Source organism: Embiotoca jacksoni, unplaced genomic scaffold, assembly GCF_022577435.1.
Source record: "Embiotoca jacksoni isolate LCO1_2020_lvr unplaced genomic scaffold, fEmbJac1.0.p SCAF_9, whole genome shotgun sequence".
Classification (NCBI taxonomy): Eukaryota; Metazoa; Chordata; class Actinopteri; family Embiotocidae; genus Embiotoca; species Embiotoca jacksoni.
In genome coordinates, this window is record NW_027185447.1 from 18705545 (window position 1) to 18720361 (window position 14817).

Consider the following 14817-nt stretch of genomic DNA (forward strand, 5'->3'; position numbering starts at 1 on the left):
TTTGTTTAAAAGCGGATGTTGCACAATGAAATACAAACGGAGAATTATGTAATCAGCCATTACTGGAACAGCATATGGACAACATCTGGGTATCACTTCCCCCCTTTACAGAAAGGAAGTTTGTGAAACAATAAGGTATGTGTATCTGTTGTTCAGAGCTGTTGTAGGAGTGTTATGTCGCTGCGCTAAGCTGGAAACAGGGCATTTTATAATCCTGTAGGATCCTATGTGGATTCAGAATTTTATTTTGGCAGGTGAAGTTTTATCCAGTTTTGTTTTTCTTATTCCCATCTATGCTCTTTAAAAAAAAAAAATGTAATAAGGTTTGTGGGACCAGGAATTGGAAACGTGCAGCTCTGGAGACAGAAATACCTGCAAAGAGGGATAGGGAGGAAAAATCCCCAACAAATACCCTTATGAATATAAAGTTCATTATTATTCTATACACATGCTCCTGAACTGTCTGTGAACTTTCCCCAAATTCGTATGTGCAGAGTGAGTTTAGTTTACAGGGTCTACTTAAATAGAAAACTCTTTTTTTTTTTAAAACAGCTGTTTCTGTTGCTTTGTCAGGTGATCACGCTGCCTGTTAATGACCCGCAGCACTTACGAACCTTCACCGACCTTTTTATTTCCCCTCTATATCACTCCTTCTGTCTACTAAAGCGTGAGCGGTCTCCGTGCGTTTCCCTCCTCTTCATCATCACCCCCAAGGCCAATCTTTGCTTCCTTAGAATAAAGATGCGCTGCGATTGGACAGACGCCCCGTCTCGTCCCTACTCCACGTCCGTTGGCTGTTCTAACGTCACGACGCTTCGCAGGTCCTCGACCACTTCGTGACGCAGACCAGCTCTTCCTCTTGTGCGTCTTCCTCCCCTGGGCTGTTCCGGATGAGACGCCTCCCTCCCGCCGCCCCCCTGATCCTCTTATCAGCGAGTAAGCGGCCAAGATGGATGTTGTAAACCAGGTAAGGCTTTGGAGGGAAAATCATCCATTTCATTATTGCATTGTTTGGTCGCCGGTATTTTATTCATTGCGACTCATTTTCTTTTGTCTGTGGTGATGATATTTAAAAAAAATATATATATGTGCCAGACCTGAGGCGTTTTAATGCAGCGCCTTCGAGTGCAGAAATCGTAATTTATGCATTTATCTAAAAACAGCGTTATGAAGGCACGACAATGTAATTGGACATTTTTCCACCACTGATGCTGCAGTCGATGGAGACGGGCCCGCCGACAGCCCGAAAAATGTGTAGGATGTGCACAGATTGCTGCCGCAATGACATTTATCAAAGGGAGGAGACGACGTTACCTATTAACTCCAGAGATCCCCTTAATTGATTTAGATTGTTTACGTCTCAATTTGCCCGCTAAGATAACAAACGAGAATGTGATTCATTTCCAAAGGCCCGCGGTGCTGTCGGACAGCCGCAGTAGGCCCCGACACAGAGGACTGTGTGTCTCCTGTAACTCTATGGCCACGGACGGTTCATCTCTCAGATTGCTGAATTGGTTTTTGTGACAAAGCCATCAAGGCTTTCCTGGGAAATAAGCAGATATGAGGTTGTCAGGCAGTTTTTTTTTTTTTTTTTTTTTCTCTCAGTGCATGCGTCATCTGTTTAATATGGATGTTTGGCGCCCAGGTTTAGGTGGAGGAACAATGAGCGTGAGGATGAAAGTAGCCTGAGAGAGCACCGTCGCTACTGCTGCTGCTGCTGCTGCTGCTGCTTACTCCTCCTGTGCGGCCATTTATTGATGCACACAGGGACACACCGCCTTCTTTGCGGTGTCGCATTCACCTGCGCACAAAAATGCTTCGTCCCTTTTTTTTTTCCTTCGTCAGTTAAAGGCAGATTTCGCAGGATTTTCGTCATGAATAAATAAAATCACTGCTGTGGAGTGTGCTGCAAGAGAGCTGAGAAACACTCGGTTAATCAGCTTTGTCTAATTGTAATGCTGGCAGAAGCTCTGTCTCTCTCTCTCTCGCGCGCGCGTACACACACACACACACACACACACACACACACACACACACACACACACACACACAGGCCCACACTCACCACAGCCTTTGAAGTGATTATCAAAATTACTATACAGCAGCTTATAAGCCAGTTGAGTCACTTTATTCGCTGGCAGGTTGTTGATATAACAAACACCTGCAGGTGACAGCAGCAGACCAGGTCTGTGAGAGACTGGGCTAATTATGTTTTTAATCAGCATCATCATTTTAGCATCATTGTGCCTGGTCCACTGAGAGACACTGCTGTCACACAGTGAGAGCAGAAGTGTGTAAGAAGGTGTCAAAAACTCCGATGCTTATTTGTGATTTGTTTTGTTGACAGCTGGTGGCCCAAGGGCAGTTCACGATAATCAAGCAACCTTTGGGATTTATCAAAATTCTACAGTGGGTAAGTCTTCTGTTTCACTATCTAAATATATATATATATATATACTGGTATATATACTGGTAACTGTAAAGAGCACTAATGCATGAATATTTTCTGTTTTGATGAGCTCTGTAATAAAATCTTATTCTGAGGATTCTTGCATCTTGGAGCTTGTACGGTTCTTTGCGATGTCTAATGTCACCGTGTCCCTTTTTGACTGATTTGCGACCTTCTGTCACACAGAGGTCATAAAGCATGGTGCTTAATAATGGATGTGAATGTGCACTTTTAGAAAAAGGGGTTAAACTCTCTCTCACAAGGGTTTGCTGTCAGACATTCTTCATCCTTTCTCTAGAAACATAAACTCCTTCTGCATGAGGTTCCTTTTTTTTTTTTTTTTTTTTTAAATTGAACTGTGTTGCATGTGTTTAAATAATGTCTGCGACTGATAGGATCCTGATGGTTGTGATGATACTGCCCCAGCAGGCCTGAGCAGGAGACACCAGCAGGATGTATTACGTCACTGTTGTAGTAACACAGTGTCAGTCCACAGAGGAATATAATGGCAATTTGTTAAATTCCTCTGAGAGGCCATGACCTCTGCATACATAGTTTAGTACCCTTCTGATGAAGATGCTGGAGCCAGCGAGCCATTCATTTATAAATAATAAATAATTGAATATTTTATAAATAGATAAAGTACATTATTTAATTTAGCCCAAAGATTGTACATTTCTTGCATCTTAAATGTTAGACTTGTCTTTGTATATTTTGCATATTTTTGTGAAATGTGGCCATTTAACACATTGTACCCTGGAAATAATCAGATAGATAATCAGAAAATTTATATTTTCATTGGTAATTTTTATAGTTAGGGTTGAAACATTGACTTGATTACCATCTATGGCAACCATTCTGATAGGTGATTAATCCTTTAAGTCCTTTTTCATGCAATAAGGTCAAACATATCATATTATTAGTTTCTGAGCTGTAATGATTTGCTGCTTTTCTTTTTCATCATTTGATTGAATACTGAATATCAATAAAGGCAATATGATGACTCTGATTGAGCTAATAACTCGAGAATTGAATGAGAAAATGATCGTCATATTATTGGATAATGAAAATCATTCTTGCAGCTGCTTCATCTATGAATCTGTCCAATAACAATTATTTTGTTTTTCGAAGATTAGACACTTCGTATAGTCACACAGTCCCAGATATTAAGATACCAGTGTTGTTTTCCACCATGTTTGTCCTCCATCAGCAGCAGCAGGAAGAGGCTGCAGGGTTCACAGCAGTGCTGCTCTATTGCAGCTTTTTTTCTTTTTTACAGCTGGGGCGTTACATTGGTGGGAGTAGAGATACTAATTAGACATCCAAGCCCGGCAGCGAAGTCAGGGCCTTATGTTACGTTACGTTACGTTATTTTATATCCAGCATGATGACCAAACTCATTTCTAGAACTGCGACAATGATGAATTCATCATAATGTGCATTATTAACTATGTTCTAGCCTTTTATTCCCAAAACAATAAGAAAATAATTGGCAGATTCAGTTACATTTTAGTTGCAATCATGAATAATTAGCTGCCTATTTATATGCACGCAATGTAGTTATGTATACATTGGATGGGTAGATGGAAATTTAGATTTTTGCTGGAAAATTTGTCCAAATTCCATATAAAGTTAAAGCAATTAGTAGATGAATTAGTCAGCAACTATGACAACCATTTTGATGAGTGGGTAACCCTTTGAGCAGCACAAATTGTCTTAATTAGCTCTGTGTTCGTGGTAATGCATACTTTTTGGGAGGGTACAAACAGGGGTGCCCCTCCTTTGGCTGGGTCCCATCGTTTTTATTTACTCCCCTGCTCCTCAGCCTGGAAACACACACACACACCACAGCCCAGATGAAAACGAGTGTGCCAAAACAGTGTTGACAGAGTTCCACAATGTAATGGGCTCTGCAGATATGCTCGGAACAGTCAGAGGCATGAGTGTGCTGCATGACTCTGTAGTCCTTCCCTGGAGCTTGTTGAGTGTGCCGACACCTCATCACTGCCTCCCCGGGTCAGTGCGAGCCAACCACCAATCAGCAGCCCCGCTCGGGAGGCCATGGCCCATGAATCATCTGTTAGAGGGGCCTGCGTGCCTCAGCGTCAGGCGAGAGGAGGAGCTGCTGGAGCTGCTGCTGCTCTTTCTGGATTAATATGGGCATGCATTACCAGCAACACAGTGTTTTTAGGAGGGGAAAGAGGAGCCTCCCCTCAGAAATATTTTTCCAGATTTGAGTGCAGGATTAACTGGAAAAAGGCAGCAATGAAAAAGATGCTTCTGTATAGTAGAATCAAGCCTATTTATGCTTTAATACGGCGATAAATTAACAGCCAGCTGTGTTCATATTCACATTTTTTAAATTGGAGGGATGAGTGTGATTGTAAATGCAGTCATCAAATGTGCGGGTTGTGCATGCATGATCTTGCAAAAGCTTTTTTTTTTTTTTTTTTTTTTTTTTTTTTTACATGTGAGATTAAAGCAGCATCTCATGTGTGTGACTCACGTAGCTTAGCCCATCTCCCCACCCCACCCCACCCTACACTCTCTCTGTCTCTGGGGAGTAGTGCTGACAAAGCCCAGATTTGATGGATGTTGGACGACATTGAGTTCCCAAATACAGCTGATGTGGCGCTCAACCGCAGAGTACATGCAAACAGTCTCTCTGCCGCTACAGCATGCTATGTTGAATTTAATCTGCATTCCAATTTCTGCTCTGACTCATTCTCAGCAATCCCAAAGAGGCAGTTTGTGGGAACATTAAGTAACAGCCTTATTCACTTTAGCGTCGTCCCTAATGTGCAATAAAGGTTGTTGATTTTATTGTAGCTCAAGGGCACTTATGCTGTTTAGACACTCAGAGTGGTTATTACTCCAGGGCCTCTGGTGAAGGCTTGCACATTTCCGTGCTTCTGTGCCTTTGGCATGTTTTTTTTTATATATATATAATGGGTCAGTTTTTTTATACAGTGTTTTATATGGCTATTATCAGGATCTAGGCAGTAATGTCATGCACAATATATATATATATGAAAGGAGGTTTCACACAGATTCATAAAGCAATCTTTAACATTTGAGATTTTTCATTATTTTCTCAGCCGAGGAGCTGTTAACCGTCATTTGGATCCATTTGAGCTAGCACGGCCTCAAAAATCCAATACAAATCAGATATTAACTATTGGTAATTTTATGTGTGGATCCATTTTTACTGAGACGAAAAGACAAGAAGACAGACAGCGTGAGAACAGCAATAGCGGACGGATCGTTTGTGTCTGAGTGTGAAGGATTGTGTATCTTCTCAGCACAGAAGAGCTGACAACCTTCCAGCATACCAGGAGGTGGAGAAACCAGCTTCTGCCTCCTCGCTGTGTGATACTGCTAGTACTGTTGCCATGGCATCAAACACTCAGTGCACCACCATTTCTATTGTCCGGCTGTCCCACTCCTCTTTCTCCATCTTTTCTCCTTCAACTCATCTATTATGATTAAAGTATAGTGCTTGGTTGTGCTGCGGCGCTGCCCTTTTACATTCAGTTTACCTACCACTGTTTTTTTTAGCCAGGGTAGTTGCGCAGCTCTAGGGATGGCCGTGCCAGACAGTCTGCCGCATTGGCCCGGGCTGAAATATCCCAAGAACTATCAGAGGGATTGGTGTAAAATTTGGTACAGTCATGGTTCTTAGACAAAAAAAAGTTGGAAACTGTGACAAGTGATCTCCTGACTTTTCATCTGGTCCCACGGCGAGGTTGTGATCTTGAGTTAAATGCAGCAACAGATGGATGGATTTCTTATGAAGAATTGCAATAACACAATAACATCCTCTTACTTTTATATCTCACCGTCATAAGGTCGAATAAATTTGTCCAATACTTTGCTTTATGACCAAAAACTAAAAACATTCCCACATCCTCAGTGTTTAATGCTAAACAGCTAACTGCTAACTAAACTATATTTGTGTCTCAATTTGCGTACTTCTTTTACATTGTATTACACTTACATGTCGGGCTCTACATGTTAGTACACTTATATTTGCATTGTGTGTAAATTAAGATGTTGAACATGTTTAAACATTATACTTGTTGACATGAGCATTTTGCTTAAAGAAGCTTGAATAGTTACGGCGTTACAGAGCTGCTAGTGTGGCTGTAGACTCTTGCTCTACTACTTTGTCTCTTTATGTTTGAATATTTTTTCATATTTTGTGCCTTATTTTGTTTATATTTAACTACATTTAAAGAGTGTGGTTTTATTTTCTTCTCAAATGTAAAAAAAGAAGAAGAAAAAAACGACTGCAAGACCCAACATGTAATTGTTGATCGTCTCCATATTAATCTCTCGGAAAACCTCTAACTGTCTCAGAGGGATTATGAAAGAATAAAACCGGGACACTAGAGCATTAAAATTTTAAGGAGCCTCAATAGTAAAAAACAGTTACCATGAGGCAGTTAAAGAGAAAAGAGAACGAGATGGATGGTATATATTTTTAGAAGAACATATACCACACTGTTCACTGTGTGAAGGGTTGTGCTTACACTGCAGATGTTGCACAGCATGCTGTAGATATTGATTAATTGCCCGGCTGCTGCAGCATTTGATCCTGTTATTCTGTTTGGGGTTTAACTGAAAACGCCACATGAAAAACACCTTTTCTTATTGATGTAAATGTTGATTTGTTGAGACTATCTTTTTTTTTTCATAAAAGAACAAAAAATGAATGGACACCAAATTGGGGCGTTCAAATATTCTCTGGGTTGGATTTGGTCAGTTTCCATAGTTTAAATTTTTTATCATTGATTTTTTTCATCAAATTTTTGCAATATTTGTTTACTTAGCTTGAAATCTGTTAACTTTGTTGTTTACCAGTAGTCTCCTCTCCCCTCCCACACATAATTCTGCCTCTTTCTTCACATCTCCATTCATTTGCATTGAATATTAAAACCTGTTAATTGGCTTTTTTTTTTTTTTTTTTTTATAAACAAGAGAGAGAGAAGGTGTTTGAGAGCACAATAGAAAATAAAAAATAAAACCCCTGCAGGAATAGAGAGGGCGATCACAATGAAGCTCGCTTTAGGCTGCCAGTGAGAGTAAATCCAACAAGCAAGTCTCCTCTCACATTAGCTAAAGATTACTGTAAATAGTTTAGTTTGTTGATGCCTGCAGCAGGTAGACGGTACTACTTGGCTTGAGCTAAGGAGGGAGTGACGTGTGGGGCTGTGGCCGTGTGTCTGTTTGTGTGTTGTGACTGGCTTTACAGTAGCTTGTTGTTGAGTATTTGGTGACAGATGGAGAGCACCTCAGTCAGATTAATAGCTGGATTTTCCATCCAATCGGATCTGGCCCGCAGCGTAGGGAGGGTGTGGTAAAAATAGTCTGGTTTGCCTAATCTGCTGTGTGTGTGTGTGTGTGTGTGTGTGTGTGTGTGTGTGTGTGTGTGTGAGAGAGAGAGAGAGAGAGAAAGAGAGAGTGTGAGTTTATCTCTGTGCATGTCGGTGCCGTTTCCAATACGTGACTGTACGTAGCTGGGAGCTGAAGTGCTCCTTAAGTAATAAACAGGCAACCCCTGAAAGAATGCACTCTTACTGATGCACCACAAAATTATAATAATAATAAAAAATACTATGAAAACAAGTACAGAGAAGCACCGTCTACTTAAATGTGCCGGTAACCACAGCAACGGGTGCAGCCCCTGCTGTGCAACCTAGTGATAACGCCACATTGATTTGCACTCTGTGTGAATTCATTAGCAGCTCGCCACAATTTGTGAATCGTGATCAGAACAGAACGTCTGCAGCTTTCTGTGTGAAGGGGACCGTTACCTCGAGATCTTTGTTTACATGGTGACCTCATCCGAAATAAACTGAACCACAACCCTTGTATTTGATCATACCATCGTGGAGGAGATGTGATATGAAGTTTATCTGAAATGTATCAAGGGTCGCCTTAAATTCACTGTATTTTTTTCTTCTTTCTCCCGCAGATCTTTGCAATCTTCGCCTTCTCGACATGTGGCAGTTACTCTGGCATGTTCAAGATGAGCGTGAACTGTAAAAACCAGTCGGACAGTAACCTAGCCATAGAAGTAGAATTTGAATATCCGTTCAGGTATGTATAATGTTGTAAAGTTTATGTGTAGAGAGAAGACAAAAAAAAAACATACAACTGTACAACCATTACACCAAAGGGTGTACCGTCACCTATCCATTAGAAGACACTGTGTCAAACTGAGGAGTAAAATAAAATCAAACCACATTGTTTGATGTTTGATGATTAGCTATGCTAAAATAAGCTCACCTCTGCAGGATGTTGTTAACAGACAGACGTGGGAGTAATAATAATCTTCTTATCTAACATTTTGTCATAAATTCCGCAACAAGCTATATCTTTAAAATATTTTCATCTAATATCTTTTACAAAATCTTAAACAACAGATTAAAACTGCAGATACCTTAAAATATACATATAAGAGAGACAGACTACAGTGTAGCTTCACATATCATCACATTTACCCCCTTACTGTGGAGGAATATCACACCATGTTTCACATTTACACCATCTGCCATCTTTTCTCAGCTCCTCTTACACCTTCTCGTTTTCGTCTCTCTCTCTCTCTCTCTTTGTGTTACTGTCCTCAGGCTCCACCAGGTTTACTTTGATGCCCCCACCTGTAAGGGAAAGGACCAGGAGCGTCTATTTCTGGTCGGAGACTACTCCTCCTCATCTGAGTTCTTTGTGACCATCGGTGTCTTCTCCTTCCTCTACGCCATGGCGGCCCTCTCCGTATACTGTTTCATCTTGGAGAAGTACCGTGAAAACAACAAGGGACCCCAGATTGTGAGTTTGATTTGTTCCGTACATATCCTTGTTCCAGATAAATCAAACAATTAGTCTCACAGTTCATATTTAGCAGTTGTTGGCTGTAGAAATGATTACGTTGCGTCGCTGTTCCCTAGGACTTTGTTGTGACGGCGGTATTTGCCTTCATGTGGCTGGTGTCTTCATGTGCTTGGGCTAAAGGCCTATCAGACGTTAAAGGAGCCACCGATCCCAAAGAGGTCATTAAGCTCATCACAGCCTGTGATGAGCAGGGAAACCGCTGCTTTGAGGGTTACGACCCCAGAGTCTCCGGCCTCAACACCTCTGTGGTAGGTTCTAAATTCAGCCCTGAAATGAACCATAAGAAGATTTGATGTGAGAGTAACAACAGTAACCACAAGAACAAACATGTATTTCCTTTCTTCTTCACAGGCTTTTGGCTTCATCAACCTGATTCTGTGGATCGGAAATCTGTGGTTCGTCTTCAAAGAGACCGGCTGGTTGGCTGCCTTTGGTGGAACATACGCCCCATCGCAGGAGAAGCAGCCCGCCCCCGATTCCTTCGCCCAGGGAGGCTACGGACAGCCAGACCCCTACGCCGGCTCCCAGGGAGGGTACCAGCCCGACTACGGCCAGCAGGGAGGCTACAATGAGGAAGGAGGTTACAGCCAGGGCTATGAGCAGCAGCCCACCTCCTTCTCTAATCAGATGTGAGCCTGCCCAGCAAAACCACAGCTGCAGGATGGTGAGTGCAAACATGAGCACATGTAGACTTTTTCCACTGTATAACATTCACGTTCTGTGTAAAAGTACTGTTGACAAAAGCGGGAAAAATATAAAGACGTGTGAATTTTTTTGTTTAAAGGCTTTAAATGTGCATTTTTGTGCAGAGTGAAACTGTGTTCGGAAGGGATCTTTTTTTTTAAAGGACAGGAGGAACACAACAGAAATACACGTACATACAGTATAGGATTGTTTAAAAAATAGACTTGTGAAGTTACCCTTTAAAACCCATATTTACATTTTCCTAGCAAGCAAACTCTAATTTGCAGTAACAATTTGCTTCTCCAGAAATAAAGACAGCAGTGATTGCTCATTGAAACAACGTATGTTTACGTTTCAAAGGTGAGCGGTAGTTGCGTGATGAGGATGTAGGGGTACATGGATAGTGTACAAGGCATTTCATTTGCAAAGCTGTTTATGGTACAGCTCCCTGTCAGCTCTTTGATCTCTTCCAGCTACCGTATATACAATCTCACCAGTTCTCTTTGCCCTTTCAGTTCAACAAACCCCCCCCAGAAGTCTTAAAACTCTGGCCAGAGAGCTTTTTGATGTAGTGTTCGGAGGCTGTAGAAGACTCTACCTGACTGCTAAAACTGCACTCAGTCCCAAAAGGTTTAGAATAGTCTGCCCAGAATCCCGAGCATCATGCGTTAGGGTTTACTTTAGAAGCCACTGCCTTGTTCTTTGGGTTTGATTCTGTCCTATATGTCCTGAATACCTGAAGTCTGGCTTCTCTTTCTCGCTTTCATAACATGTTACCTGTTGGATTTAAAAGCCCTGAATGTTGATCAGCTTTTTACTCTGAGTGATGGGATCCTAGTTGGGGCAAGGCACGTTTATTTGTGTAGCACATTTCAACAACAAAGTGCTTCACATAAAACCATTAAAAACATCAAAAGATTAGGCAAAAGAAAAGGACATTCAAAAACAATTAAGAACAGTGATTAAAACATTAAAAACAGTGATTAAAACAATAAAAAATAGGATAAAAGTTACATGAAGAAAATAATCTGCTGAAGCTTGAACAGTGTTGGTTATTTCCTTTAAAATATTTTTGTATTGTGCTCTTCTCATTGGTTTTCAAATGGGTGGAGCTTGACAAAAAAACAGGATGTTACAAATCAATCAGATTTTAGCAACTTGGGAATTAATACCTGATGATAACCATAGTTAAGAAACCTCATTGGCTGCTGCAATTCATTGCAGCCATTCATCAAAGTGGCTGCCACATTGGTACTGGTTTCATAATGCTTGTAAATCTATCCGCAATTACAATATTCCCAACTCGCTGAATTTGTTTCGCAAATTTACACGTTTGGGTTCGTTACAGATGCCACATACAGTGGCTTTCATACTAAAATATGTTATCCTTTATAGATGGTAAAGGTTATATTTCTTTGACACAATATTTGAAATATACCCCATGTAAATAATGCATTTTTCACTGCATTGTAAAATGGCAAAAGTCCATTTCATAATAATTTGGAAAAAATAGGCCTTTATGAATAAGAAAAAAGCTTTAGACTAATTACAACAAGCACACAAGTTCAGAAATAACATACATTTTTTATCAGGCCTCACAATGCTATTTTTAATTGCATCTCTTATTAAATGAAAATATGATCTATTCTGTACAGTTTGTCATCAGGGTTCTGCAGTGTTGTGGAGTAGTTGCACATTTTAATTAACAAATCCTACAATTTTGTAAAAATAAAAATAAAAGCATCAGGGTAATTAGATATTACTTGTTTTCACCTTCTTTTTTTTTTCTATTTTACACATATACAATATAACATACAGTATATTACCTAACATATATGTACACACAATTGTCATTGTCACTTCTTGGTGTTGTTATGATTTATTTGTCAAGTAATATCAGCTTTAAAAATTTGTCAAGCCTAGTTATCTTTATACATACATTATGTATTTCTTATGATCATCATGCATTTGCTGTTTGTTTAATAGCTTCCTTCCCTCTTTATCTCCTTTCTCCACCTTTTTTTCCTCCACCCAAGGTGACCTTGTGATTTCAGAGTGTGGCTCTCGACCACCACCTGCATTTCCACACTCTTCTGTTTGTCCGTTTGTGTATCTGTGAGTTGACAGGCGGAGCGAGGAAAGCATGGAGGGCCGACACCAGTGGGGCTGGGGAGGGGGATCACCACTGGGGAGCAGGATGTGGGGTGGGGGGAAAAAAAGAGGGGAAAATGGGTCTTTGCTGTAACATGATGTTTATTCTCGTGATGTATTTAACTGTAGAAGACAACAGAGGATTGTCTGTTTGGTTATACGAGAAAAACTTGAATACAAATACCAAAACATTTGTTGATGAACATTTAAGAGAAATCTTGTAATGGAAAAGACATTTATGGAGAAAAAAAAATTGTAGTAATATTTAACTTGGGAGAATGTATTTGTCTGTGCTGTGTAAATATCAACATGCTGATATATATGATTACATGTACACAGTTGAATAATTGTGCACTTCATTTTAGTTGTTATACAACAAATGTTGAGCACAGAGTTATTCAATTGGATTTACTTTGGTTCTGTTTAGGAGCTCACTTAGTTTAGCCTTTGCCCTTCAGTTCCCTTAAACTATTCATACCACAGTCATGTTTTTATTTCCGCATCTCAGAATCTGACAAAACACCTTTCTAAAGAGTTCTCATTATGATCTTTGTTTCATTTGATCAGCATTACCAACAGGATTTAAGAATCGGGTTGAAAGCTGCTTAAAAATGCAATGGTAAAAGGAGAACAGAATAGATTTATCTATATAAAAAGTGAGCTATTAAAGAGTAATATATAGTAATAGTAGTGGTAACAGTGGGGTGTGAGTAGGTTGTTTTTAACTTTATGTTTTTATATATATTTTTCCATCAGATATCACTGTCAGGAGAAGAGAAATCCTTGTGACAGTGAATATTTTAAATCCTGATGCATAAAATCAAAACTGCATAGGCATAAGAAAATTAGTGAGCATGGTAGCATCTCATATTTGCTGTGCTGTTTCAGAAGCTGCTGTCGTGCTATCAGTATGGAAATTGTGAATCGGAGCAAGTGAAAAACAAAGTTTTAGCAACGTGAATTTGTTTATTGGTTTTGGATTTATGTCAGTGGCATCCAACTAATTTTGTCAATGAACCTCGTCCTGTTTTCGATCGCCTTTTATGTGGTCTGGAAAGTTGTAAGACAGAGTTATATAGTTTTTTAACTGGTGTTTCTATCACACTGTAATCAGTGACATGCATACTCACGTTAACCGTAGGTAAATGAGAATGAAGTATATTAAATTATAAAGAACTTGGTCATGCCACGATAACCACATATTATTACGAGGCAGTCTGAACACTATGTCTCCATATTTAATCCTTCTGCACCTTCAGTCCTTCTTTATCTCTTCTCCTTCTGACGGCAAGCCAATTTACTGCATGCATCCTACTCCTTAAATCCCAGAGCATCCATAAACATGTTTGAGAGGCTGAGGCTCAAAGCCACAGGAGACTACACAGTAAATATTGTTGTCCATGTTAGTGCTTACTGCACAGCACATAGCGAACAGCGGCTCTGCTATACTCTACTCGAAGCACAGTAATTACAATAATTGCAAAAACTCCTTCTTTCCAGATATAAACACACCTGTCTGACTGCCAATCCACCATTTGGATATTCGAGATCATATTTGCCAAATGGCAAGAGATGTGTCTTGATTGGTAGTTTTGCTTCCACAGTCCTTATCAGAATGAGTTGTTGTCCTTATTACAGTATATCGGTCCATTGTACACCCTTGGAGTCATTCATTTGTTTAAAAAAAAAATCAGGGTTATTTGATTCTGGCAGTGTAGAGGCTACTGGCTTTCTCTCCTCCTCTAGTCCCCCCACCCCACCTCTGTTTTTTCTCTCTCTCTCTTTCTTTCTCTTTCACTGTAGCTCTTATGAATATGCTGAAATGAAATATACTCTGTTGTTAGTGGTGAGTGATGTCTTGTGATACTCTCTACGCCTTTGGATAGTGCTGTGTTTATTGTGTATGATGTATTCATATTAGTATTTATGATAATGATATGTCAGAGAAAAAAAAAAATATCCAAGACTCTCCATAATTCTGCTGTATTCTTATTGTATGGGATCCATGTGAAACAAAATGAAATAAACTTGAAATTATTCTGTTGAAGGTTAAAATGTGTTCTTCTGTTCACTCACAAGCTCGCTTTATTTAACGATGGTGTAATGGTGAGGTCTCAAATGCCAATTTAGTTTATTCTAGCTGACCCATATTTCTGAGTACAGCAGGTATTGACATAATTTCAGGCTAGCTGAGGGCCAGTGTGCAAGTTAGCTTAACCCGGCATGCTGCATGTATCCACTGCAAATAAAAGAAAAAAAGTTTTTCTCACTAGGGCTATGGTTTGATGTTGACTGCCGTTTGGGGAGGGGATAAACTTTATTCAGCCACTCTTTGCACAAAAGGCAATTTCTTTCAGTACTTTTACATCCTGTCCTAGTGCTAAAATGATTTAAATGATCAGAACATTTTACTAATACAAAATCCTCCGTAGTAGTTAACACAACAGTAGTGAAAACAGATTTTAAGTTCATAGGATCATTAGCTTGAATTGACTTTTAATTTTTATAATTTGAGGTCAACCCAATAATTATGAAATTCATAAAATAAAAGTGTAGAATAGAGTAAGGCAGTCAAATGACTTTAATACAGTAGGCAATAATTCTTAATAGAGCCCTGACTAACAATTTCTCATGATCAT

The 14817-nt window shown here is 39.7% G+C and overlaps 1 protein-coding gene across 1 annotated transcript; it reads left to right on the plus strand.

The window, feature by feature from the left end:
- Positions 1 to 862: 862 nt before the first annotated feature.
- On the plus strand, positions 863 to 14225 carry LOC138192748 (synaptophysin-like). The gene is made up of 7 exons (XM_069140369.1): positions 863 to 967; positions 2348 to 2413; positions 8427 to 8551; positions 9082 to 9280; positions 9400 to 9591; positions 9695 to 10007; positions 12064 to 14225. The coding sequence occupies exons 1-6, from the start codon at positions 950 to 952 to the stop codon at positions 9974 to 9976; spliced, it is 882 nt and encodes a 293-aa protein (XP_068996470.1). The 5' UTR covers positions 863 to 949; the 3' UTR covers positions 9977 to 10007; positions 12064 to 14225.
- Positions 14226 to 14817: the final 592 nt, after the last annotated feature.